This window comes from Ornithodoros turicata, chromosome 1 (assembly GCF_037126465.1).
Source record: "Ornithodoros turicata isolate Travis chromosome 1, ASM3712646v1, whole genome shotgun sequence".
In the NCBI taxonomy this organism is placed as follows: domain Eukaryota; kingdom Metazoa; phylum Arthropoda; class Arachnida; order Ixodida; family Argasidae; genus Ornithodoros; species Ornithodoros turicata.
Genome location: NC_088201.1, coordinates 23,026,343 through 23,052,023, shown reverse-complemented (window position 1 = coordinate 23,052,023; position 25,681 = coordinate 23,026,343). Strand labels below are relative to the sequence as shown.

At 43.5% G+C, this 25,681-nt stretch overlaps 3 protein-coding genes across 5 annotated transcripts; all 3 read left to right on the top strand.

Moving 5' to 3' along the window:
• The first annotated feature begins 3,416 nt into the window (after positions 1 to 3,416).
• Positions 3,417 to 10,827, top strand: LOC135377653 (stress-70 protein, mitochondrial-like). The gene is made up of 14 exons (XM_064610243.1): positions 3,417 to 3,624; positions 4,591 to 4,640; positions 7,039 to 7,308; positions 7,410 to 7,534; positions 7,623 to 7,696; positions 7,871 to 7,977; positions 8,045 to 8,207; positions 8,751 to 8,843; positions 8,927 to 9,136; positions 9,297 to 9,386; positions 9,552 to 9,689; positions 9,757 to 10,167; positions 10,224 to 10,364; positions 10,435 to 10,827. The coding sequence occupies exons 1-14, from the start codon at positions 3,526 to 3,528 to the stop codon at positions 10,519 to 10,521; spliced, it is 2,058 nt and encodes a 685-aa protein (XP_064466313.1). The 5' UTR covers positions 3,417 to 3,525; the 3' UTR covers positions 10,522 to 10,827.
• A 127-nt stretch (positions 10,828 to 10,954) lies between these two features.
• Positions 10,955 to 25,256, top strand: LOC135377652 (uncharacterized). Of its 3 annotated transcripts, none has more exons than XM_064610241.1 (3): positions 10,955 to 11,044; positions 12,616 to 12,665; positions 18,766 to 25,256. In XM_064610241.1, the coding sequence occupies exon 3, from the start codon at positions 18,799 to 18,801 to the stop codon at positions 22,228 to 22,230; it is 3,432 nt and encodes a 1,143-aa protein (XP_064466311.1). In that variant the 5' UTR covers positions 10,955 to 11,044; positions 12,616 to 12,665; positions 18,766 to 18,798; the 3' UTR covers positions 22,231 to 25,256. The 3 variants fall into 3 exon arrangements, with proteins under 3 accessions (XP_064466311.1, XP_064466312.1, XP_064466310.1); XM_064610242.1 differs by lacking the exon at positions 10,955 to 11,044 and adding an exon at positions 11,054 to 11,143; XM_064610240.1 differs by lacking the exon at positions 10,955 to 11,044 and adding an exon at positions 11,162 to 11,267.
• LOC135377655 (elongator complex protein 4-like) lies at positions 11,243 to 12,421 on the top strand. The gene has a single exon (XM_064610245.1). It carries the CDS (start codon positions 11,243 to 11,245, stop codon positions 12,320 to 12,322), a length of 1,080 nt encoding a protein of 359 aa, XP_064466315.1. The 3' UTR covers positions 12,323 to 12,421.
• Positions 25,257 to 25,681: the final 425 nt, after the last annotated feature.

Sequence of the window (25,681 nt, the reverse complement as noted above, 5' to 3'; positions counted from 1 at the left end):
CACCACGGTGGTGGGCCAGATGTGGTGCCGGCTGTGATGCAGCGAGCTAGAAAGGCTCATAGAAGGACACTCGAAGTACTTCAGTGGAATGTACAGCAAAATGTACTTCAAGCGAAGTAGGAAGTATTATTGAGCAGGATTACTTGAGGTAAAGAACGTACCCCAAAAGGTACTTTAAGTACTACTTAAGTACCACCCATCACTGGCACCCAGGGTGGGCCACTTAAAGTCCCCAGACACTGGATGGTTCTGCACCATCTTACGTAAACTTTTTGTCCAGGATTGTAAAATACAACAAACTAGTACTATGCTAGTACCTGGCAAATGGCAAACCATGTTGTTGCTTTGCCATTGAAAATGAAGTGTACAAAAAACTTTATTTATGTAGATGGACTGTGAAGTAATTCCCTTGTGAAGCTAAGAATTGCTCCAGTTAAAACCTGCTGAGAACATATGTAATCCTCCCCTCATATTCACCAGTGAAACCATATGCAGAGCACGTGTTTGATGCTAAATTTGAGAGAAAAAAATGTGTACAGTTTTCTCCTTGGCTTGATGTTTTTTGTGATGACCGTAAATTATATATGTAACAGAACTGTACTTCGCTGTACACTTCCGGCTTGTGGCCAGAGGTGGGCAAATGTCCTCATGATCTTTGCTCTCACCTCAGTGACCTCAGTATTTGTCACATATTGTCAGTCCTGACAAGGACTAACAGTATTGAAAAATAAATAAATATTTTTTCCTCTCCTCAAGTTTTAGGGGAATTTTTCCTTGCCTCATTTCAACCTCCTCTTTAAACTATTTTATTCACCTTACCTCAGTCATCTAAAGTATTTTCCTCACCTCACCTCAACCTTCTTTCTAAAATATCTTCACCCCACCCCAAACTACTTGTCTGATATTTTTTTGCCTCATCTCACCTTAACCTGTTTTTGTAAAAAGTTTTCACTTCACAACTGCTCTTTCTATTAGAAATGGGTAGGTGTAGGCAATGTGTTGTTGTTGGCTTTTTACTGCTTCATTGGTTGATTCCTGAAAAAAAGTTACAAGTACCCACTTATTAATATTCATTACCTTGCTTGGTTCATCCTTCTTTCACCAAGTATCCACTACATGTACAATCAGGAAAAATTGGACTTTGGGTACTTGGGTAGAGAAGTTGCACAAACCAAGCAATTTTGAGCTCTTTCTGTTTTTCATACTGGCAAAACAGGAATTGCTTTTATCGAGTATCTCTTAAACGAGAACGATAATCGAGCTGCAAAGGTCGTTTATGAGAGGGTTTGCCACTACACTTATAATTTACTTGTACATTTTGCATTTTTTGTCTGTTATGATTTTATATTACCAATCAATATTATTTAAATAGCAGATGTATTCATTTGTAGCCAGAATTCAGGGACATTGTCTTCGAAGGCCCTTCTTTGGAAGCCATCAGGTAGGCGAGCTGTACAGGATACTAGTGACTTATGTTTTGACTTACTAACCTATATAACTTATATTTTAACTTATTACTTAATTTAAAAATTACTTTATGAAGACCTCTTGTGCCTTTTCACCTAACTTCATTGCTGCTAGCTGGTTACTAAATGCTCAATGGGTCAACTTGTGGCAATACGGAATATATGGCAGTATGTGCACCAGTGATTTCCCCAGAAATTCACTGCTGGGGGGGTGCCGAGCTTTTAAGGGGGGGGGGGTATACTTGGTGACGGTTCCACTTACGGAATTTTTCTTAGACACGGAAAGAATCGTGGCACAATTGTGATATATCTGCACAGCTTTCCCGTTTTATTTGTACATGTTATTACGTTAGAACACATTACATTAGAATATAGATTCATTATGAACGGCATTTCAACATTAAGATCCATAATCGCACGACCCACAAAGAAAACAGACTAGCACCTTGTCTCACGAAGCTCAATGAATACCTAGCAACGAAAGGTGAAAACCTCGGACGAAAAAAGCAGAATACCTTGCTTGATTGAGTTGGGCGCAAATGGTTCTTGATGAACCACATTGAGTTTGCGTGCCTGCACGCATTTTTGCTCGTATATGTGCACAATATATGCATTGAACAGTCACTTTCAAATGAGTTTGGACAAATGCATGGTACGATCATCTGCATGACTGTGGTCCTACAGCATAAGTTTGACAGTAGAGGATGTAATTCGCTGCGCCGGACTCACTACCAGAACGTGTTGGTGGCCGAGCTAGGTAGAGTTACCTGAGAAATTTCAGGGGGGGTGTTGCAAAAATGCAGGGAGGGTGTACACCTCCCCTGGGGTGGTGTAAGGAAATCCCTGATGTACACTAAATGTGCATGTTGTTGCCTCCATTTCTTACATCAGTCTCTGGTAAGGTCATTCACTGTCATTGGTTGTCAAATACTTTTGTTCCAAATAATATGTGGAAAACATCTGGTTACAGACTGACTAGTTTGGCTTTATTGAAATCTAAACAAATAAAGGACACACAAACTATAGTGACTTGTTCATGTATCTGACACATCATGTGTCTGACTCACCTGACTACTTTGACTGTGGTAAGCTAAATACATAAAGCACACATAAGCTATATTCACTTGTAATATGTATCTGACCTGACACATCTATGATGTGAATTGCATAAGCAAACCTTCCTTTATTCCCCTTCCCCGGCTTCTGAGGTTTTTCAACATATGGGGGTTTGTCGTCCATTAAAGTTTGCTGTGTTTGAGAAATTTTCTCTGTGTGTATGTGTGTTTCTTCCTTGTCTCGAGCATCGTCCTCTTCGCAGTCATGCACCAGCTACCTTTTTACTCCTGTCAGATATCTATGGTGTATCTGACTCAACTGAAAGTCTGAAACTGAAGGGATTACAGCGGCCTCATTTTAGTGCAGAGAGCATATGCTCATGGTACAAAAGCATCTGCTACCTTGGTGATAGACAAGCTGGCTCTCCTCACCTCGAACTCAATTTCGGAAATTCTTTCTCACCTCACCTCAATCTCCCTTTTGAGAGAATTTTTCCGCACCTCACGTCAATTCATTGCTCGATGAGAATTCCTCACCTCACCTCAATGTGCATGAGGTGAGGACACCCTCACCCTCATCTGCCCTCGTGAGGATGCCCACCTCTGCTTGTGCCTGAAAAGCGTTGTACAAATGGGGAGTGTGGGACAGCATTCTTTCTTTTACACTTTATTGCCTGCCATACCTGTGCGGCCTATGCTGCGCTTTCCTCCATCTCCATGGATACGCCTTTTGTCAGAGATTGCCTTACGAGAAAACCACTTCTTTGGAAACAATATGTCAAAAGAATGTTTTATTTATTGAATGAAAACATATACATCATATTGTAAAGTATTCTGTTTCTTTTTTGTTTAAGTAATCACCGAAATGGATGTCATCTCAGCTGTCTCAGCGGCATCGGCAGCAGCAAAGCTATTCGCGTGATTCCGCTGCCGCACGTGTTGCGACTCAGGCCGCAGAAAAGTTAACTTCTACAAAACCGCATAACCGTGAAATATCATCCAAAATGCTTACTGCCGCCAGATTGTCATCTAGATCTGTTTTGAGCTCAGCAGGAGCTACGGAAAGTTTGCTAAAGCGTGGTTTGATCACGCTGAGCTCCAAGGTGAGTGTAGCGGAACAAAGTTGGTAGGCCTAGTACGTACAAGGTAAATCCTTCGCTTAGCAGTCTCTGGTTATGCCGAATTTGACATACATGTTGTACTTCAAATTACGTTTCATCTCTCTTGAGAAGCAGCACTATTTTATTGATTGAAACCTCATGATTTCAGAGATATAATGATGACGTAATCCGTCTTTGCCGGCTTCAACTTGCATGATACCTCTGAAGCTGGAGTTATATTCTTTGCCAGCTAGTTTCTTTTAGCAAGGAAGTGTCGTCTTGAAGTATTGACGTTGTTGTTTTCCCAAGGTATGACTGTCTAGAGAGATCGCTCCATGCATTTTTGTTCTTAAGCTATAGTATAAAAGTTGCCTCGTTCCTTGCACATGGATTAAAAGATGTAACTTTGTAGTGCGTTGACACTATGTTTGAAACCACCAGGTGGCTGAATCATCCGAGTGTTAAGTAGCTATACCTTATAGCCAGTGGCGTAGCCACGGGGGGGCTAGGGGGGGCCCGAGCCCCCCCTACCTGCCACGGACCGACCCACACAAATCGTGCAAATCCGAGAACATAATATATGGGGGGGGGACCAGTGTGACTATCGCGAAAGTTCTTACAGTTCATGGCGTCTATCTAAGAAGCAGAGCTTTTCAAAATATTTCCAATCTCGTGACACCATTTCATTGGTCATGACAGCCTATACATGTAATCGTACTGTGAACGTCTATATAAATTATTTTCGTTCCCATTTTTAATCCTCAGTTTGCAGTGTGCACAAGTATGTGTGTGTTGTCGACACAGGGTCAGCGGGGGGGGGCGAGTTTTCGTATCGAGCCCCCCCTACCTTTGAGGTCTGGCTACGCCACTGCTTATAGCCCCTGTGGGTTCCCGAATCTCATTGCACGTTAATTACGTAATAGACAAAGTTCACTGTTTCGTGCTGTAGTAACTGTTTCATTCTTTCAGGAGCATCTTCTGGAAGAAAAGAAAAATGCTGGAGTACAACACCGAACTAAGTATGAAATTCGTCACTCTAATAGTCAAAAGTAATATTTGTGTTGTATCTTTTTGTCTGCTTCTGCAAGTAGTCCTATTTGTGTATTCCCTTGGTCACCGTTTGTAAGCAATGTCCTATTACTTGGTATGTGAGGGCATTGGTGTAACGGAAAACCATGCTTAAAGGTCCTGCATGTAGTCTTTGACATTGGGAAATGTCAGGATCAGTGAGTTTCTATAGTTTTTTGACACTGCTTTTCTCATATAATGCTCACATTTTCGGCAACTTTTTGTTGTATCATGGCAAAACCTATTATATTATCGATGAAAGAAGAAAGTCACTGAAAAGGTTAGCCAGCTGTAGGACTCGAACCCACATCTTCTGGATTGCAACCTGGCAATCCAGGAGATGTGGGTTCGAGTCCTACAGCTGGCTAACCTTTTCAGTGACTTTCTTCTTTCATCGTTAATTTCTTAGGCATTTTGAGGCTTTGTATGTATTTGTCCTTTCTATGTTGTTCCAGCCTCAGCACATCAGTTCTCTCTCTCATATTATGTCAGGGTAACTTATGGTGGAATGTTCAGTCATTTTTCTACATAACTAGGAAAGAAATTCCCCTTGATGGATTCCTAGAGAGCTGTTATGTCAGCATGACTTGCTCTGATCGTGGTTTGTGGGGCATGGCTCCAGGTGCAAGCCTTGTACAAAACCCAGGGGCCACTTGCAATGACCTTGCCCTGGCATTTTCCACCTTGATGTGTCTGACAAGTTCTGCTCCCACTACATAAGACTAAGTTCCTTTGAAATGGTGTCAGCATTCTTGATAGCTGTTTTGCACTGATGTTGATGAAATAATTTGTGTGCCTGTTGAGGTGCCCACTTTCTCATTTATGAAATCTTTATTCTTCAGTTTGACAATATTAAAGCTTCAGGCTTTCTTGTGCATTTCTTTGGATGTTGTCTCCATGGGTGGTTCAGTTTGAGGGTCATCCCCCAGTCAGTGTCAGTGCAGTCACTACTGTACGAACACTGCTTGCTCCAAACTTTAACTGCATCGGACGAAAGTGCAACTCTCCATTAACTGCATTCATGGATCGCCTTTGACTTCTTCCCATCCTTGGTGCAGAATTTTATAACACAACAGTACTCCAAATTGTTCAGTTTCGTAACACAGTCCGCCAAAGATTCTTTGAAGAAGCTGTCCCTTTGAACGTTTTAAGTCTCGCAGAACCAAGGCGGTGCACGAGTGACCTCAAAGTGTATACAGTCTTGTTTCAGAATGCTGATTACTTTGTCTACAGTGAGGTATTTGAATTATTGAAGGCATAGTTTAACATGTTGCTGGGTGAGTTGGAGGTTATTGAGAGGAATCATGGGGGTAGTGCAAAACAGCAGCTGCGGTAGAATGGGGACAAGTGCTAACTTTCGTCTATTGTTATGTGACCTACTGTTGAGTCGGCTATAAAGAAATCTTGTCATCGTGACATGCGAGCTAGTTTCCGGACGCATCTTTCTAGGCTGAAGAGGTGAGTTTCTCCTAGTCACTGCTACTGGAGGTGACTGTATCCCTGCTCGGGAAACTGTAGGCCAGTAACTGGGAAACTGGCCGCCAGTTTCCCAAGAAACAGGATAGAGGAGACAAAGAAGTGGTGCCCTATGTACATGAGGTCTCTCACAATCTCAAGAAGGTAGCAAATAAATGAGGTGCTGAAGGTGGGCTCTCAGCTCACTCACTTGTGGTAAGGTGTCGGTACATGAACGAATACATGTGTGAGCAAGAGCGTACTATAAAGAACAGTGATAGTGCCCAACAACAAGGTCATTATTGCATGGCACGCAAGTGCGAACCGCGGATATATGAGGTGGCAGTGCCAAGCAGATGCGGGGCTACGATAGCATGTGAGATTGCGGTAGCAGTTCAAGTAAAAAAAGAAAGGAAAATATCATAAGCGTCATAGGTTTAGCTGTGTGCAGTGTGGTTTCTCGAATTCTCAAAGTAAATAAGTTTTTTTTCCTTTGATTTTGAATTTTTTTATGTCTGTGCTGCACATAAGCAGGAAAGTGCCTTTCTATTTGGCAAAACATCAAATAAAGACAGTTGAAAGTTAGTGCTCTCCCCATTTGTTGGTGCTACCCCTGCGATTCTTCTTGCTATTTAGGGCAAGGTTAGACTGCTGAAGACAATGGCAGTCGGGTTTTGCAGAGGACACGTGTATCACGCCCCTGCTGAACATTAGTAAAGCCTAATGTGTATGAATATACAAACAGCAAGGTGGTGGACTTGAAGCTGAAATGTGGCGCCAGTGTTGAACGCCGTGCTTTAACACGCATCTCGAAAGAGATGTCGCTTCCATTTTGTTGCTTGTGGGTGTGCACATTTTTGTATTGTAGTGCTAAGTTGCAAGTGACATTTTCAGGTCAACTGCAGTGAAAGGAGCTGTCATTGGGATTGATCTTGGTACAACTAACTCGTGCGTTGCTGTCATGGAAGGAAAGACGCCTAAAGTAATAGAAAATGCAGAGGGATCACGCACAACACCCTCAGTGGTAGCTTTCACTGCTGATGGGGAGCGGCTCGTCGGAATGCCAGCCAAGCGCCAAGCAGTCACCAATGCTGCTAACACCTTATCGGCTACAAAGCGGCTTATTGGTCGTAAATTTGAGGACCCAGAAGTGAAGAAAGACATGTGAGTACTGTCCTCAAAAGTGTCCATGTGCTGTGATGTTCTGCTATGTATGCAACAGGCAAATGCTCCTACATGCTAAATACTTGACTCTTCTCTTAAAGGAAAACATCTTCGTACAAAATAGTTAAAGCTTCCAATGGTGATGCATGGGTGGAGGCTCATGGAAAAATGTATTCACCTAGTCAAATTGGTGCATTCGTCCTTATGAAAATGAAGGAAACCGCAGGTAACAAAATCGTTCATTTTCTTTAGCCACTTCTGAACCTTAGTTAGACATTCTGATGCATGTAGTAAGATGGAATTGTTGTTTCTAGAGGGCTACATGGGCACGACTGTTAAAAATGCTGTTGTCACTGTGCCAGCTTACTTTAACGACTCCCAAAGACAGGTAAGCATAAGGGCTAAAATGAGGCTCTTTTGAGTGGGTTAGCCGTGATGTCATATTTTTCGTCTCCTAGTATTACTGTGAAGGAGAACTTCAACTGAGCAAATTTTTTTTTATATATGGGCCTTTGGGTCTAGACTAAATTGTGCTGTAGCAACTTTTCGCTGTTTTTGCTAGGCAACGAAGGATGCTGGCCAGATATCTGGACTCAATGTACTGCGAGTTATCAATGAACCAACAGCAGCAGCCTTGGCCTATGGCATGGACAAGACTGATGATAAAATGTATGTTTTTAACTCTCCAGTGTGTGAACTTCAAAGCACAACTGTAATTCATTTCTTCTTTAACCAGCATTGCTGTTTATGATCTGGGTGGAGGCACATTTGACATATCTGTGCTGGAGATTCAGAAGGGAGTGTTTGAGGTGAAATCTACTAATGGCGACACATTCCTTGGTGGTGAAGATTTTGACAATGCTCTCGTAAAGTTCCTCAGTCAGGAGTTCAAACGAGACGTAAGTTGTGCATTTTGTTAAGTTGAACTGAGCTAACTTTTTTACACAGCGCTTGTAAAAGGTGCACTTTAAAGAAGGTCGATGACTGAATCCTGGTCGTATGTGTGGTCTTGTCATGGAATATCCACGGACTTTGTGATTCAAAAAGGAGCAACATAAATTTAACGTAACGTGAAAGCCTGCCCACAGTTCCAGCTTTCCTCGTCCTTTGCAAGACTGGTTGCTGTGTGATTTGTGTTCCTGGGATTCACCTGAGCAGCTAGAAATAATTTCACAGGACACGAAATAAAATGCAGCTCTCTGTTTGTAATTGCATCACAATGTCAGCAAGATGGCAATAATAACAGAATACCGATGCATAATTTGTTGTAGGAGCTGGATCCTAAAACATGCTTAATGAAATGTATTGGTTGTTCAGGAAGGATTCTGTTGAGAGAAATGACACATGCTAAAAATATGAAATTCCAATCTGTAGACAGTTTCCATGTTTTGTACATGTTGTAATGGCTGTACCATTGATATGATGCTCCTTGTGCTCCTCAGCAAGGACTTGATGTGACAAAGGACAATATGGCAATGCAAAGATTGAAGGAGGCTGCTGAGAAAGCAAAAATTGAACTGTCTTCATCTGTCCAGGTTAGTGCCGTAAAGGAAGGTATTTAGACTCGTTTTGGTAGGCACGCTGTTGATATGAATGCTCTGAACATTTTGTTCTGTAGACAGACATCAATTTGCCCTACCTGACAATGGACCAGTCTGGCCCGAAGCACATGAACCTCAAGCTGTCTCGTGCAAAGTTCGAAGGCCTAGTAGCAGACCTCATAAAGCGGACTGTGGACCCCTGCAAAAAGGCAATGCAGGATGCTGAAGTAAAGCGCACTGAGATTGGCGAAGTACTACTCGTTGGTGGCATGACTCGAATGCCGAAGGTAAGTCTTTTGTTTTTATTGTTTGAAGATGGGTAGGCTCTCTTATAATCGTTGCTGTGTCGTCCTCAGTGTTCCTCAGTCTCATGAGTATGGATGTCCATCAGCTCACCTGTGTCCTCGCTGTTGTCTTTTTCTATAACTGCAAATTGGTTTTGTGCAGGTGCAAGAAACTGTTCAAGAGATCTTCGGAAAACAGCCCAGCAAAGCTGTCAACCCTGACGAAGCAGTCGCAGTTGGAGCTGCCATTCAGGTTGGTACCGGTTTGGTCTTCTCATTCCTGGAATCTCCTGTGATGTATATATTTTTCGTCTCCTAAGAATTTTTGAGGAAAACAGTGTCTGAGGTTTGTTCTAATGTTAATCCCGACTCTTTATAAACGAGAGCTTGCTAATAAATGATTTTTGCGTGTCTCTAGGGTGGCGTACTGGCAGGGGATGTGACAGACGTCCTGCTCCTAGATGTCACACCCCTTTCGTTGGGCATCGAAACCCTTGGCGGTGTCTTTACGAAACTCATTAATCGAAACACAACCATTCCGACAAAGAAGAGCCAGGTAGAGTACTTTATGCATTTTATAGTTTTCTATACCTAATGTGCCACTTTTCTCTGATACATCCCAGGTATTCTCAACAGCAGCAGATGGGCAGACTCAAGTGGAAATAAAGGTGCATCAGGGCGAACGTGAAATGGCGTGTGACAACAAGTTGCTCGGACAGTTTAGCCTAGTGGGAATTCCACCTGCTCCACGTGGGGTGCCTCAGATTGAGGTGACGTTCGATATTGATGCCAACGGAATTGTGCATGTCTCTGCACGAGACAAGGGCACTGGCAAAGAGCAGCAGATTGTGATTCAATCATCGGGTGGACTTAGCAAAGAAGAAATTGAGAACATGATCAAGAATGCAGAACGGTATGCAGAGGAAGATAGGCAGAAGAAGGAAGTTGTCGAAGCAGTTAACCAAGCCGAAGGAATCATCCACGACACAGAGTCAAAGATGGACGAGTTCAAGGACCAGTTGCCTGCAGAAGAGGTAAGCACCAGTGCTTAGTTATTTGAATAGTTTGGTGACAGTTTTTTGCTTTTTAGTGTACAAAACTGCGAGAGAAGATCGCAAAAGTACGTGAAATCTTGGCTAATAAGGAAAAGGAATCTTCAGAAACAATCAAGCAGGCAACAAATGACCTACAACAGGCATCACTGAAGCTTTTTGAAATGGCTTACAAAAAGGCAAGTACAAGACATATTTGCGTGTGCAAATGTGCCTTGCATTTAGTCAACATATGTGATTTTATTTCAGATGGCATCTGAACGAGCCACCTCAGAATCATCAGGAAGTAGTGAGAGCAGCGGTGAGGCAGCGGAAAAGAAAGAGGAGAAAAACTGAGGGCAGCAGGACTTCCCCCAATAATATATATGTACACAGGCTGCACTTCACTTGACAGGCAGATTTCATTGTGTGCTTAGTCTCATGTATATCAGTTAAATTTGTCCCACAAAATATCCAGGCATTGCCATGCAGAACATCATTCATTTAATGCACGTCATAACATTAGGCAATGTTAGTATGTATTTTGAGTGTAGAGATGAAAATGTTACCTTCCATGTACAGTAAAAGTAGTTGTTGCTTTCAAACTGTTTCTTTCCTTTGTCTTTTTGCTCTTTTATGTTGTATAAATTGGTGTTGAACGTATTTTGTAGTACCTGTTGTGTGTGTGTGTTTCGAGGAAGAGGCCCTATCATGTGGCGAGAGGAGTTTTCGTATAGCAAAATTCATTTCAAGGGATTTTGCATAGCTCACGATGGGCGTTCACGACGCGCTCGTGCACTTTTCTGAAAGGTGGCGCTTCCATCGATCCGAGCACGAGATGCACGAGATGGCGCTATTCTTTCAAAGGCTTCGGTAATGCGTAAGTACGGAGAAACAAAGGCATTTTCTGTACTTGTGGCAATTCCCTGTGCAGATCAACGGTGGAATTAAGCAGTACCTCGCTTTTGTCAGTGCCGAGGTGATTTGTGCGTCCTTAGCAATCTACCTTTGTCCCCACGACACGTGATCGTGCTTCCTCTGTTTTGCCATTCGCAGTACTTGTTTTCGTAGGTAATTAATGGCTAGCAGTTTTCGGAAGTGCGGTAAGTCTACCGTTCGTAACATACCAGGAGCTAGGTTGTCTTTGCAGAACACTGAAACCGTTTTGTCGTGCGGGATCGAGGCAGTAGATTACATTCTCGGCGGTGGTCTGCCTGTCGGTGGCATTTTTGTCCTAGAAGAGGACTGTTTTGCCACGTACAGTAAACAGGTAGTGAAGTATTTTGTCGCCGAAGGAATTGTGCAGAATCATAAGGTGTATTTTGCCAGCGGCGAAGCCGATCCCCAGAAGTGGCTTCGGGAGCTTCCGAGGACTCAATCCTGTACCACAGGCGCAGGAGTACCATCCAGCAGTGAAGGCGACCGGGATCTTAAAATTGCATTTCGTTATGATAGCCACCCAAAACAAGAGTCTTTACCGGCACAAGATACCACTGGGCGCTATTTTGATTTCACCGAAAGAATCGAACTTGAAAAACTTGCTGCTGCGCAAGTGATAACGTACGGCCCCTGCCAGAAAAGTGAGAAAGCATGCCAGTCGCACGCAGGGATCATGGGCGCTGAATACATGTCGCTACTGAAAGACATAAGCTCAAGCCTCAAGGACATTAAGACACCAGATGGCTCAATTACCAACGTCCTGAGGGTATCATTGAATGGTTTGGGTTCAGCTGCTTGGGGCATACCATGTCAGCTTCCAGCTTTTCTCTATGCCCTGAAGTGCATCGTTAGAGAAGAACCAACAACAGTACTCGTCACTGTGCCGTCACATTTGGCTGAGTGCTATCCATCTGTCTCCCTTCAGTGTCGAAGAATTGCGGATATAGTCCTTAGGCTTGAATCCTTCAGTGACTGCACAAGATCTGCAAATCCATTGTTTAAAAACTACCATGGGCTTCTACATTTTGCCAAGATCAGTCGAACAGCGTCCCACAGCTATCAAATGCCAGGCTGCGATTTCCTCTTCCACCAAAGAAGCAAGAAATTCCTTATCGAGAAGCTTCATCTCCCACCTGATATTGGTGGCTCCATTGATGAAAAAGCGTCGGAGCGAAATGTGGGACCAGCCTGTGGCGAGAACACGAAATTTAGTTTTTGAACCTCTGTTGCATGATCGAAAACTATCCAGGCATTGTAAAGTGCCATATGATGTATGCTTGCTCTGCTGGTGCTGGTTATAAAGCTGATATAAGGCTCACCTGTTTTGTGTTTGTTTTCTTGAATACTTTACATGTAGGAGTTCCCATTTCGGATGTCGTGCACTGACTTGATTACTCATGTAATGCTATAATTTGTTTTGTAATCCGGTACAATATAAAAATTCCTGCATAAGACACTGGACAGTAACAAGTGTGCGGCTATCTCAGATGAAATCCTTTTTTCTTGTTATAGGACACATAAGTCATGCTGTGGAAGATCAAGGTATATCCTGAACCAGGAAGGTAGGTGGCTTCTGCATGCTGTTGTCTTCTTTTGGATGACAGTATAGTAGAAAGGATTTTAAGCCCAACCTACTTTGGCACCTTGGGCACCTAGTGGTCAACATAAGGGAGGAAATTTTGCCAAACTGTTGGATGTCAGACTAGTGCACAACATATGACCACGATAAGGACTACAGGTCACTACCACACTGAAAAGGAAACTGGGAAACATCAACATTTTTTGTCTTCTTCTTTTTCCATCATTACACAGAGCCTTTCCAACATGGACACATTATCTTATTATGGGACTCTGAGAAAGTTTGGGAACCCGATGAAAATCTTCCGACAGGAACATCTGCCATTGGATGTGTAGCTTCTTTTGAAACTATTCCAACATGTATTCAGTGCCACCCGTTACTGTTGTTGGGTGCAAGATCAACGTTGGCAGTGTAGCCCTTTGTTGTGGTACCTGACATAACTTTCTCGTTGACAGTTTCGGACATTTTGCACTGTTGTGGTTCTATTTAAAATTTGAAAGCGCCGTGTTTATGTGCTACCGGTGCAGTCTTCTGGTGTGAAGAAAAATAACATAAAAATGTCAATATGCCCTTTATCACAAATTCACCAACGGCATGTTGATGATGTTTAGGTGTCATTCTCCACTGACCAGGAAATTATTGCAGCTATGGATACAGTCTGTCCCGAAACGTACAGAAACGCCGAGCATATTACTGCTCGGTCGGCAGCATTACCTGCTGCTATGTTGTTTACCAACCTGTGAAGTGGTTTCAGTCCACTGTGAGCTGTAGCTTAGTTATCTTTCAGGCATTAGTTTGGAAATTTACCCAGCGAATGTCTGCGAGGAAAGAAGTTGTACAGTGCTGGACAAAAGTTTACGGAACACGCTCTGGCGCATTCCATCCTCAGAGTGACATGCCAAACTGCTACAAGCCCTTGCAAATTCATGCATATAATTGCAAGAAGCTTCTGGAAAATCCTCTTTTGTTCTTTGGCTCACAGGTTAGCTGTTAAAATGGAGCATGCCCTGTCAGTGCAGGAGCGGGAGGTACGAAAGCCAAGAAGTACATACAGGAGAGAATCAACCATGTCCCAATTAGGTTTTATGATGTCATCTTGTTTATTTTCTGAAATCCCTCTCTGTTTCCATTGCCAGTACCTTTATTCTCCTCCAATTGTACTGATATTGTTGGCTAATGCTGCAGTGAGGAGGCATAGGATTCTGTGTTGCATGATGCACCTATGTAAATGATAAAATAGCATAAATGCAGGCAAGCTGGTGGATGAAAGCCATTGTAGTACAAGCTCAGGCATTTTCTACAATGGACCTACTTAATAGTTCTGAGCAGACATAATCAAGGAAATGTCAGTTTACCTAATCACTCACTCTCATGGGCGTACCAAGGACTGGCTGTAATCCCCCCCTCTCTCCTGGAGCGCCAAGGTCACTTGTGGAAATTCCCCTTCACAGGTCATGATTTATACTGAGATGTCATAGTAATCAGAACCTTATCCGCAAGATGCGCTGCATATCAAGGACTTCAAGTATCATCATACTGTTACCTAGTGTCTATTGGTTGAACAAATTGCCCCCGCCCCCTGAAAAAATCCTGTAAAGTTCAGAAAATTCACACGCTTTCCCACGGCCTTCTAGGAAGCTTGCATCTCCTGCCACTGAAACTAGTGCCAGATTTATAAGTGTGGGGGACCATCTATATGGCTATGGTACCGTGCACGGTGGTTCAGGTGGAGAAAGACCAGAACTTTACAGGTTTTAACTTCAATGTGTTGTACCCATAGTGCTATAGAATCAAATGTTGGTGTACGCCGTAATTTGCGATATGTCGTACTTAATTCATTTATTAACTCACTGTTGTAGAAAATACTAACTCACTTGCCTCACGCCATTAGCGCCGCTGGTCCGGCGCAGTTTGATCTCTGATACTCTTGCACCAGAAAATCCCAAACCAAGCCAAACCATTGGTGCCACGCCAAATTTCGAATGACAGCGATTCCCGCTAGGCAGTTGTCTTCTGCCATAACGTCAAGATATTCGTCTGTTTGTCTGATCGCAGTTGTCTGGTGGGGTAAACCCCGAATTATCATTATCATGTTTGTTTGTTATGTGCTATTTCTGTTTTTATTTTGCAGTAGCACTGATATTGTGCTGTACAAATTCTGCCTACACCGATACAGGTGATGCCTGTGAGGATTGTTTAAAAAAAATATTATTTATAAAAAAAAATTACTTTGCAAAGGTGGGGGCCCCTATGCATATGCCCTGTCTGCCCCCCTTAAATCCGGCACTGACTGAAACTGAGCTGTGCTCGCTAAACAGCGTTCATGTTAGGCAAAACAGTGATCTCCCTGCTGAAGTTCATATATCTCATTTGACTTTTGTGACTTTTGTTTGGTGTCATGCAAGCCATCATTGGAATATAGTTGTCACTTTGGCTAGAAATCCACAATCACATGTTCAAGTAGGAACGTCCAGCGATGGTCATGCCTATCCTATGTGGCTACGATTGGCCTTGTATGACTACTGGGTAGGACTGGGCATGACTTTAGGATCGCACATTATTGATTGCAGTTGGCACTGCTATTACATACCAGGGATCGGAACCGAACCGAGCATTTTTATGATGTATGAACCTGTGAAAAAGACGTGACTGAAAATGAAGATTTAGGAGCGTTGCACGAAATAACAAAACCCTCTCGGACAGGCAGATTCTGAGGCAGTTGCATCCCCTACACACTCTTCCTTTTCTAGCATCCTCGCTAACTGCTGCTTCCTCCCTTGTGACTCGTCACACAATCATGTGACAGGACAGTTTCCATACACTCATTCTCCCAGTGGTGAGTCACTCTCCCTAGTGCACCAGCGGCATGGCCGAGTGGGTAAAAGCATTCGCTCGGTGGTGGTAGTGCTGAAGACAGGGAGGTGGTGGGTTCGAATCCTTCCACCAGCGGTGCTGTCTGAGGATTTCCGTGGGTTTTCCAGCAGACTTTCCAGAGTAATGTCGGCATAGGTCCCACCAATGTCGGCCCAGGGCGCATACTAATCCCCCTGTGCCGCACTTCTTCCTGCTGTCCTCTCTTCATCTGTCCACATCTGTACGCTGCTCATAGCCACAGTTGTTTCGTGGCGCTAAGATGAAAAAAAAAAAAAAGAACCATGCCTCCTGCATTGTTAGAGGTAGGATGTGTTTCTCTGTCTCATGAAAAATAATACTAAGCCCTGATTATTGTGGGGTGTCCCCTGAGCAACATGTATGCTCGTGCACCTCGGCGGATCGTCGTATCAGTTTTCCTCGACATCAAGCGTGCCTATGATACCGTCTTGCACATTTGTATGCTGCACATCTTGCGCTTTTTTGGAGCATCTGGTCGACTCTTCAACTGGTTCCACAATTTCCTTACGAACCGGACTGTCGCTGTCCACACATCCCACGGCCAAAGCCCTAAGCATCCTGTTCATCAAGGCGTACCCCAAGGAAGCATTCTGAGTCATACACTCTTCAATGTGGTAATGGCAGGCCTAAAATCGATAATTCCTTGCAAAGTAGCATTCTCTGTGTATGCCGATGACGTTGCCTTTGGACAGTAGGCAAGTCACGACCAGCCATTCAGCACCGTTTGCAGCTAGCCTTAAATAATGTCCATCTGTACCTCATGCGACTTGGGATGGATGTTTCGCCCGAAAAGTGCGACGAGCTCCCTTTCACCCTCAAGGCTATGACAAATTTCCCTCTTTGGGTTGGTGCAAAAAAAAGCATGAGCCTGTACGTTCCCATCCCTCCCTTGGTGTGGTCATGGACTCGGACCTGCGCTGGGCTCGCCACATTAAGCACCTTGAAACGAAAGTACAGCAATGGCTTCCTGCAATTCAACATCTCTATGGCTTATGATGGGGCTGTGATCAGCGCTCCCCCCTAGCTGTTCATGCGGTTTTGATGAGGGCAACTGTGCTTTACAGCCTTCCAATCTTGCACAGGATTTCCACAACGTCATTAAAGTGCCACTCTGGACTCGGGAAAGCAGCGCTTATTTTATTTAGTCCATCAAAAGAAGGTGCCGCAAGGATTTCATACGCGAAATTTCAATCCTGTTTACGAACGCTGTGCATTTCTGTCAATGTTTGAAGGTCTGCTGAGCCTCCACAAGTTTTGATGACGCAAGGAGCGGGTGACGTAATCATAAGCCCACAAATTGCAATGAAGTCATGTTCTGGAGAGGGCACTCGTCTCCTAGCAATGACGCCGGCATCAGGGAGGGTCACGTGGTGGAGAAGTTGTGACGCTGATCGAAAGGGAGGAAAATGGGAGAGATGGCTTCTCCCTCGTGTTTTCTCGAAGGTCGGAGCGGTTGCTTGGGTATGTCACGTGGGGCTCAGCTCACTGAGTGCAAAAAGTGAGCCCCCCCCCCCCCCGGAAGACGCGAAGGGTAACAGCATTGCCAGATCAGAGCCGGGCGCTCCGTCGGTTTTCTGAGGACGTCAGCTTTCACATCAAACCTCATCCACAGCTGCGGAACTCTATGTCATACTTTTCTTTCTGCAGCACATCGTTGATTTTACCCCATGGGAATGGGTCGTGTTCACCGACTCTATATCTGCGCTGCAAGCAGTTGAAAATTCTGGCATCCGAGGCTCATCCACACCGTTCGTGATGGATGTGTTAATGGCTTACATCCTTGTCTACGAAGCAGGGCACAGGCTGGTTCACCAATGAGTTCCAGCCCATTGTGGTGTCGAAGGGAATGAACAGGCCGACAGCGCCGCAGAAGCAGCTCTCTCGTCTCGGAGACGGACGAGTATTGTGCTGCCGTACTTCGACGCCTCATGACTCCTCTGGCTTCCCGCCAATGGACCGCTGACATTCTCCCCCAGCCATGCTGAGCACAGTTCATCCAGTGCTCGTTTTCCACATGCCTCGTCAAACCTCTCGTCAAGATGCCGCATTAGTTCATCGAATGTGCCTCGATGTGGCTTTTACGCTGCAGTGGCGTTGCCGCTTGAGACAAGTTGACCTTCCCCAATGCAGTCGTTGCGGTGCTGTAGAAGATCTAGAGCACATTCTTCTCTATTGCCTACATTACCAACCTTCCCGAACCGTACTCTCCAGATCCCTTAACGAGCAGGACTCTCGCCCCCTCTCTCTCACAAAATTGCTTGGTCCCTGCACACATTCAGCCCACCAACGCTCATCCCTCAAAGCTCTCCTCGCCTTTCTGGATGCCATAGGACTTGGATCCCTATTGTGAAGGGGCTCATTATTTCATTCCCTGCGTCACCACCAGCAGTGGGGTAGAGTATGGCCCCTGGCGATGAAACTCCCCATTCATCATCTCGCAATAAAGTTGTTGTTGTGGGGCGTAGTTTTTGTATAGAGTGTATTCACCTACGTCACATTGTGACGTAGCATGCACGTAAGCTCCTCCCACTGGCAGTCACTTTTCATGCTAGCAACATTGAAACATGACAAACTGCGCAATTTGTCAGTGCGACAACCATAGTTGTCACGAGAGAAAATGTGAAAACAACAGTGACATGTTGTTGAGATTGAGATTTGAGATTTCAAAACACCATCCTAGGCTTCATTTTCGAGCAAATGCTAGATAATTTTGGCAGCTACGCTGAAAAAGTGACCATCATCATGGCGGCCAAATGCGTTCGTTTGACGTCATGTGAATACGCCCTATAGATAAACCTCCCTGTATAAGAGCAGTGTCTGAAAGAAATTCCAGTACAGCAGTGCCCACACAGAAGAAAAGCAGGCAAATATTGAGGAAGTAGTAAGGTCAAGAATGTACAGAAATGAAGGGCGATAGTGCCTCGACCGCGAAGGTGAAAATCATGGCCAAAAGTGCAAAGCCGTAGTGACGGAAAGAGAAATTGTCAAATTCAATTTCCAAACCGATGTAAAAATGTATTGTACGTTTAACAGTTTTTATGGTGATAATAGAAGTGGGAGATGGTGCAGCCCCAGTATTTTTTAGTTATGGCTATTGGGATATTGTAGTGAGTTAGGTATGACAGCCACCATAATGTCTTTTTTGTAATCTGAACTTGAGCTAAGTGAGATGTTCTGAATCTGCGTTTCAGGTCTCTCATGACATTTCACTAACCACAACAGCAATGGATAGCATCAACAAATCTTGTACAAGTGTAGCGCAAGAAGATCTTATGACAGGAGAAGGGCCAGTAGACTTTCAAGATGGAGGAACAGCGGAGTCATGTCAGGAAGAAGGAGAGGTGATTGGATATTTTGAACTAGACCCATCAGCCGGACTTCAGCTTATGCAAGGCGAAAATACTATATACTTGCCACCAGAAGCATTGGGAGAGCATGTCTTGATGTCTGAAGGTGGCAAAGGTTGTCAACAGATCATAGTAGTTGTTGAAGAGGGAACAGAGGGCACTGTGACCGGTTTAGTTCCAAGCACTGCGGCTGAAGCATCGTTTAGTGAAGAATGTGGAAATCCATTTGATGGAGAGGCCTTTGATGTTCAACAGCATTTCTCAGACGATACACAAATACAGTCAGAACATGGACATCAGCAGGTTCTCGTGCTCCAAGAGCAGAATGGTACTATTGATAGAGTAGATGAGGACATGATAACCCTGATGGATGAATCCAGTGCTCATACTGCTGCTGCTGATCAAAGAGTTCTCATTTATACAGAAGATGGATGTGAGATACCTGATGGAGCAATGAAATCAGATGTGGCCGTTGGGAGTGGGATAGAAATGGCAGATAAAAGCCCTAAATCGCTAGGGGTAGAAGAAGAAAAGGAGCATATTACAGTAAAAGTTGCAAGCATTGGTGAAAATCTTGCTGAGGAAAGCAAGTCCGCAACCATTTTAGAGTCTGCGAAATTAAATTCTCACAGTGATAAAGACTCACACTATGAATCTCCTGAATTGAATCTGCCATGCTCCGATCCGGTCAAATTATCGAGGGAACCACAACTGACAAAGGAAATAGCTGACGGGAATGTTTCAGTTGCAGCGGATAGCATAGCTTGTGTGCAGGATAATACATGTAGTGACCTGCCAAGGGGAAATGTGACTAATGCTTCTGAAGGTGATGCCACAGATAGTGTTTACGAAGACCCAGATGACATAAGCGAGCTTATGCGAACACAAGTTCCAGATAGTTCTGAAGAGTGTCATGATGGCAGAGTACCTGGGGCTGCAACTGATGATGCTATCTGTAGTACAAGGGAAGGAAGTAGCAATCAGTTAGCCAGTCCTAAACAGAAATGCCATAAAAACCAGGATGATGCTGTAGAGACAGCAGAACAGATAGGAACAGGCAACAGCAATGGGAGTTCAGTGATTAGCACAAATTATTCATCTCAGCAAGAGGATTCTATTGCAAAAAGTGCATTTGAATTGCATAGAGATTGTTCTGGTGCTATGAACACTGTAGTTGCACCAGATTTGAATATGTATACGCCAGAAGAAAATGTACCTTGTAATTTTCCATACACGAGCGTTACGTCACCACCAGTACAAAGTGAACAGGCATTCTGTGTCAAAGGGTCTGATTCTTTCCCTTCTCCATTACTCAGTGACTACTCAACAGAAATGAAAACCACATTGATTGGCACTGTAGCAAAAGAGCATGACGTTTCGAATGAGGTGTTTAGCATTCCTAATGTCTTGAGAGACAGTGAAACAGACGGAAAAGATTCTGCAGCAGGGCATGGTGTTGAGTTGGTGAATGAAGGAATGATGGAGCAGTCACATGAAGCAGAAATTCCTGAAGGAGGCGAGGTGCACCAAAATGCTGTGCCAGTTGAGCTGGAAGCTGTTCAAATTGATGGTTCATTATGTAGAAGTCAACCAGCAGCCAAGAGTCAGGTTCCACAGTACAGCTGCAATACTCTCAAAAACTTGGCCACGGAAGTAATAAACAAACAAACTATGTGTGGAACAGGGGAAAATATGACAAGGTTAACAATGAAACATATTGAGGACACAAACAGTCTGCACATCACCGAAACCTTTCCTTTGGCTGAACCTGAGAGTTGCAAGATTTTGCCTGCTGGGAAGAGAGAGCTTGGTAGTGAGACAGGGACGGAGGAAACGTTACCTGATGAAAGTTTCCCAAATTTTCCAGACGTGAATAGCGATATAGGGTCCCTGCCCTACAGTAATGGCGCAGGGCATGTGCCGGATGCCTCTAATGTCTTTGATACCAAAAATGCTACTCTTGAAATGGACACACCTGAACACAGTGTTTTACGAAGTGAAGATAAGCCTGACGGAGAAAATGATCTCCCAACCAGCATGGGACATGGCGAAACAAATGCTTCCCCTTCTGATGTGTATTGCCATGGCAAAATGGCCACCGAAAATGAGGCGTTTGACGAGACAAAGGATAAGGACAGGCAAAAGGAACATGTGTCCTCATCAGACTGTGATCAGAATTTCAATATGTCACCAAAAGAACATGAAGGTAGACAGAATGATGCAGAAAGAGAAAGTTCTGCCAAAGTCAATGAGACAGAAACTTCTCGCAGTAATGAAGAATCCCATAATGTGGATAGTGAACGTGATGCACGGTTTACAGAAAATCCTGAGGGTGTGCAAGCTGATGGTGTGGCTTGTGAGAAGCAGGCAAGGGAAGTGAAACACCCTGAGAAGCAACTGCCGCCTTCTAGCATAGAGCGTACTGTAGGTGAAGAATTGATGGCAGCACTGGAGCTAGTGCCTTGTCAAGAGTCATCACCACTCTCTGCAGTTGATGACCAAGAGCTTGAAGAAAAATTAGCAGAAAGTTCAACGAAGACACCCCCGAAGGCGGAAAGGAAGAGGAGGAAGAAACCAGAAGCCCAACCAGGGAACACCGAAGATCCTTCTGCGGGTCAGAAACGGTGGTGCTTGCGTACGCCAACCAAACCTCGGAAGCGTATGATTATCCCTGATAGTGATGAGGACGATTTTGATTCGTATGAGTCCCTTGATGCGCCTCAAGCCCAGAAGAGTAAGTCCGAAGAGGCATTTGACGCGTTGCTAAATATATTCAAAATTGAACAGGCTAAGAAAGCTAACGAAAAAGTACTTCCCGTGAGTCAGGATGAGAGGAAAGCTGGAACTGCCACATCCAAACACCGAAGGGCAACTCGTTCTAAGAAAGAGAGTATAAAGCAACCCACGATCCCGCTGACCAGCACCCCTATTAGTTACTGCAAAGCTCCCACTAAGAATGTTGAAGCATTTCCTGTAACATCCACACCGTTAAAGCCAACCCGAAAGCAAAAGGCGTTACACAGGAAAATTGTGACTCCCAAAAAGGCCTCCTCAGTTACTGGTTACGTGCTTCCTACTAGAAGCATGCCTGCTGGAGACATTCGCATTCGTTGCCAGCGCCCAGCATCATCTCCTGACAAAGGTACTCCTCAGTATCACTGCTCCAAATGTGGCTTTCGTTCTGCACGAATGGACAACATTGTACGACACCACAAGGAAGAGTGTCCCCACACCAAGAACTACTTTAGGTGGAGCCACGATATTCTGAAGAGAGTTACTGGACTTGACAGCGACTACCATGCTTCCTAAGCTTTGCACGTGACTGTGATTAGCAGGATCTTTAGGAAAAGCTGTGGTGGTCCCTTTAGCACATTTCATCGTGCTTTCCGCGTCAGTGTCAGCTGAACTAATCATGTGTAAATAACATCACTCATGAGTACCCGACTGTCTCAGCCATTTATTGTCGTGTGTACAAATACCCCTCCTTTAGCTTGGGTTCTCTTGACCTTCTTTTGTGAAGCTCCAAAATATTCCTGCTGTACCTTTTGCATGTTTGTGTCTTATTTGTGTTTGGTTTCGTATACCAAGGACTAATAAACTGCAGCATGCAACTTGATGTATGCTACACAGTGTAAAGCAACTTACACAGTGCTGTTTTATAATACACAATTTATATTGTTATGCAACAAATGCAAAATTAAATTTGTGTTCCCTGCAGGAGGGGATTTGTCGTCCTTTCCTCTCATCCCTTGCAAAAAACTTCTCATGGTGCTGTAACATTGTCAAGTGTTAATGCAGTGTTTTTGCAGTTAAGGCTGCTTATGTGGTAGTGAAGCACACATTCATTTGTTCATCTGTCTTAGCAGTTTATTGATGCTAGAGTATTTTGTATTCATCATTGTCACGTCTGCAACAGTACTTTTAGTTTGAAATACAGATATTCACAGAATAAATGGAATAGTAGATATTACAGACAGAATTCAGCACAGCTATGTGTCTCTTTACAATGTACCCACACTTTAAGCAGTTTTTGTTCTTTCAAATTTCTTGTTGTGTATTCCATTTCCTATTTGCTCCTCAGGTTGACACCCGTCATGTTTGTAGTTCTTTGCTTAGCACATTTGTCATTTGCTGCTGTTTTAGTTATTTCTGTCATCTTTACCTTGTAACATGGCAATTTGAAGGCGTTTCTCATCATAACACATAATTTCAGGCATACACTTTTGAATAACTTGCCCTGTGGAAGTAGTTCTGTGGATTTTTGTTAGCTTAAAAACGTATGTAAGTTACCTTGACACAAGAATGCAGTAAAATTTACGGTTTCATATTTGCATGCTACATTAAATGTTGGTGCTGTTTTACTTCGTTGTTATACATTTGTACATTCGTTTTTGATTATCCTTCTAGCTTTATGAAGATATTAACTTGACCTAGCATGAAGCAAGTGTTGACTGGCTATTGGTAGTATTTCTCTGAGTCTGGGGATGGATGCACACGGACAGACACAAAGCAGGGGAGACGAGACTCAAACCAACAAATGAGCTTTAATTTTGGAGGTACAACGATAAAAATCGAAAAGACAAGGGAGGGAAAAGTAGAGCGCACCTTTCGCTTCCCTCATCTTTTTCTTTTTTTTTTTTTTTTTTTTTTTTTATTGTTGTGCCTTGTTATACTTTCTGTATTAAAAGCTCATTTGCTGGCTTGAGTCTCGTAACACCCGTTTTGTGCCTGTCATTGTGCATATATCTCCAGAGTCTGGGAACATTTCACCCACAACTAGCCTACACCCGCTTGCTTGCATACGCTTTCTATGTTCTACAAGTTTTAGTTGTTCTGTTTTCTTTTTTTGTGTGTCAAGTCATGAAATGTGCAATTTTTTAAGCACATAAGCTTAGTCTAAACGCGTTTTGGGAACTTGTAGGGAAATTTTGATGCAACTTTGGAGTGAATGGAATGTGATGATTGTGTGTGGCTGTAATCAAATGTCGATGTATATAAAGTTGTAAATGCTCGAATGTCATTTCATTTTTGGATGTATCTGGCTGTGTGCAATATTGGCTGTGTAGTGAAACAAAGATGCCCAGTGATTTATTCGGAATCGCAGGTCACAAAAATTGGGGTAGTGGGCTCCTATTAAAATGGCTTTGTTACCACTTTCATAAATTAATGTAAAAATGCTCTAAATCCATGTTGCAAGACTCCCACTTTTGAAGGAATCATGCAGGACTTGTCTCCCAAATATATCAAGCAAAGTCCAATGCAAATGCAATCCTGCGTTCGGAAGTTATTACGTACGTGCTGTGAGAGAGGCCCTTGCTCTCTCCCTCGGTCTCCACAAATATAATATGTACCCGTGTAGTACATTTGTATTATCGTGGAAAACGACACATGTACCTCTTCATGGGGAGATTGAGGCATACCTGTTCCCATGGTAACTGCCCGCTCTTCTGCAGGAAAATTTTCTGTTTGTCATTACACTTTATCTATCCATCTCTAGCAACTGCATTGTTTGTAAATGTCATTAAAAAACAGCATGCTTCGACGAGAACTATAGCATTGTGCGTTGAGTATACGGACTACAACATTACATATGGTGCATTAAATACGTGTGGTTAGAGATGGTTTTGCAACCCCTATAAACAATCAATCAACCTCAATAAATATCAAGTAAAGCAACTGCCAATACAAGAGCCTGTGATTTTAACAAACATATAATCCACATTCTTCTATATTGCGCAAAGACTGTACTGAAATGCTCGGACACCTCTCTGCAAACAATACGAAACTGCGAAAAACCTGTGTGGCTCTAAGGATCCTTTCGGTCCATTTGCCACTCTGATTGCTTTTTATGCCTGTGGTTTGATTGAGCACAAGCTTCAGTTATCATGTTAATCACAAGTTCTACAGGTGCTACACAATAAAAAGTCCGTACGATGAACTGACATATTATAGCCTTATTTGCTTGTGTTCCAGAATTACCCCACTGATCAGCAATGCTATAGATAAATTCCCCCCAGAAACAAATTCTCCTGCAAAGACACCACCACAGTTTCCACTCACAGAATTCCAGAACAAAACACTTATGGTTCATCTTATTTAGCCATATTTTTTATGCAGTCCAGTTCTGAAGGAAATCAAAACATGAGACTGCATTTCTGTGTTTGGGACAACTTGTCTTACATGATCTTGCACCACACTAAATGGGATTGGTGGGAAATGTCAGTGAAATGTCCGTATAAATCATTGGAACCTGTTGTTTCACACGTGCCCTGGCACGCTGTCTTGCTGTGGTCATGTGTAAATATGATTGCCATTAAAATGCTTCACTGTTCTTCTGTTCTGTTGTTTGTGATTTTTAAAAAAATGAAGACTCGTTCTAGCTTTCAATGGATATAATATAAGCGCAGTACATGTAATGGTTTCCTACCACTCTGTTCATTGGGAATCTGTAGCTTGCTTTATCTTCCATCAGGATTCATGCTCGAGCAGTTATATTGAGGTATATTTTGTTTGCACAAACATACGGGACGGAGGAAGCTTCAGCCTCGTAAGCGGCTGTGCCATTTACTGTCAGCATCTTGCATTATGCTCAGTAGCCTTAAGTGTCATAATTATTTGTTTCGTGCCCTGTGGTAGGATTTTTAAAAGTAAACCTTGTCTCGTCTTGTCCATTTGTGCCTGTCTGTGTGTGTGCGTGCTTCCCCAGAAATATTTGTGGTCCAACAACAAAGTTTGTGGGCTTTGTCACGGTATAATTCTT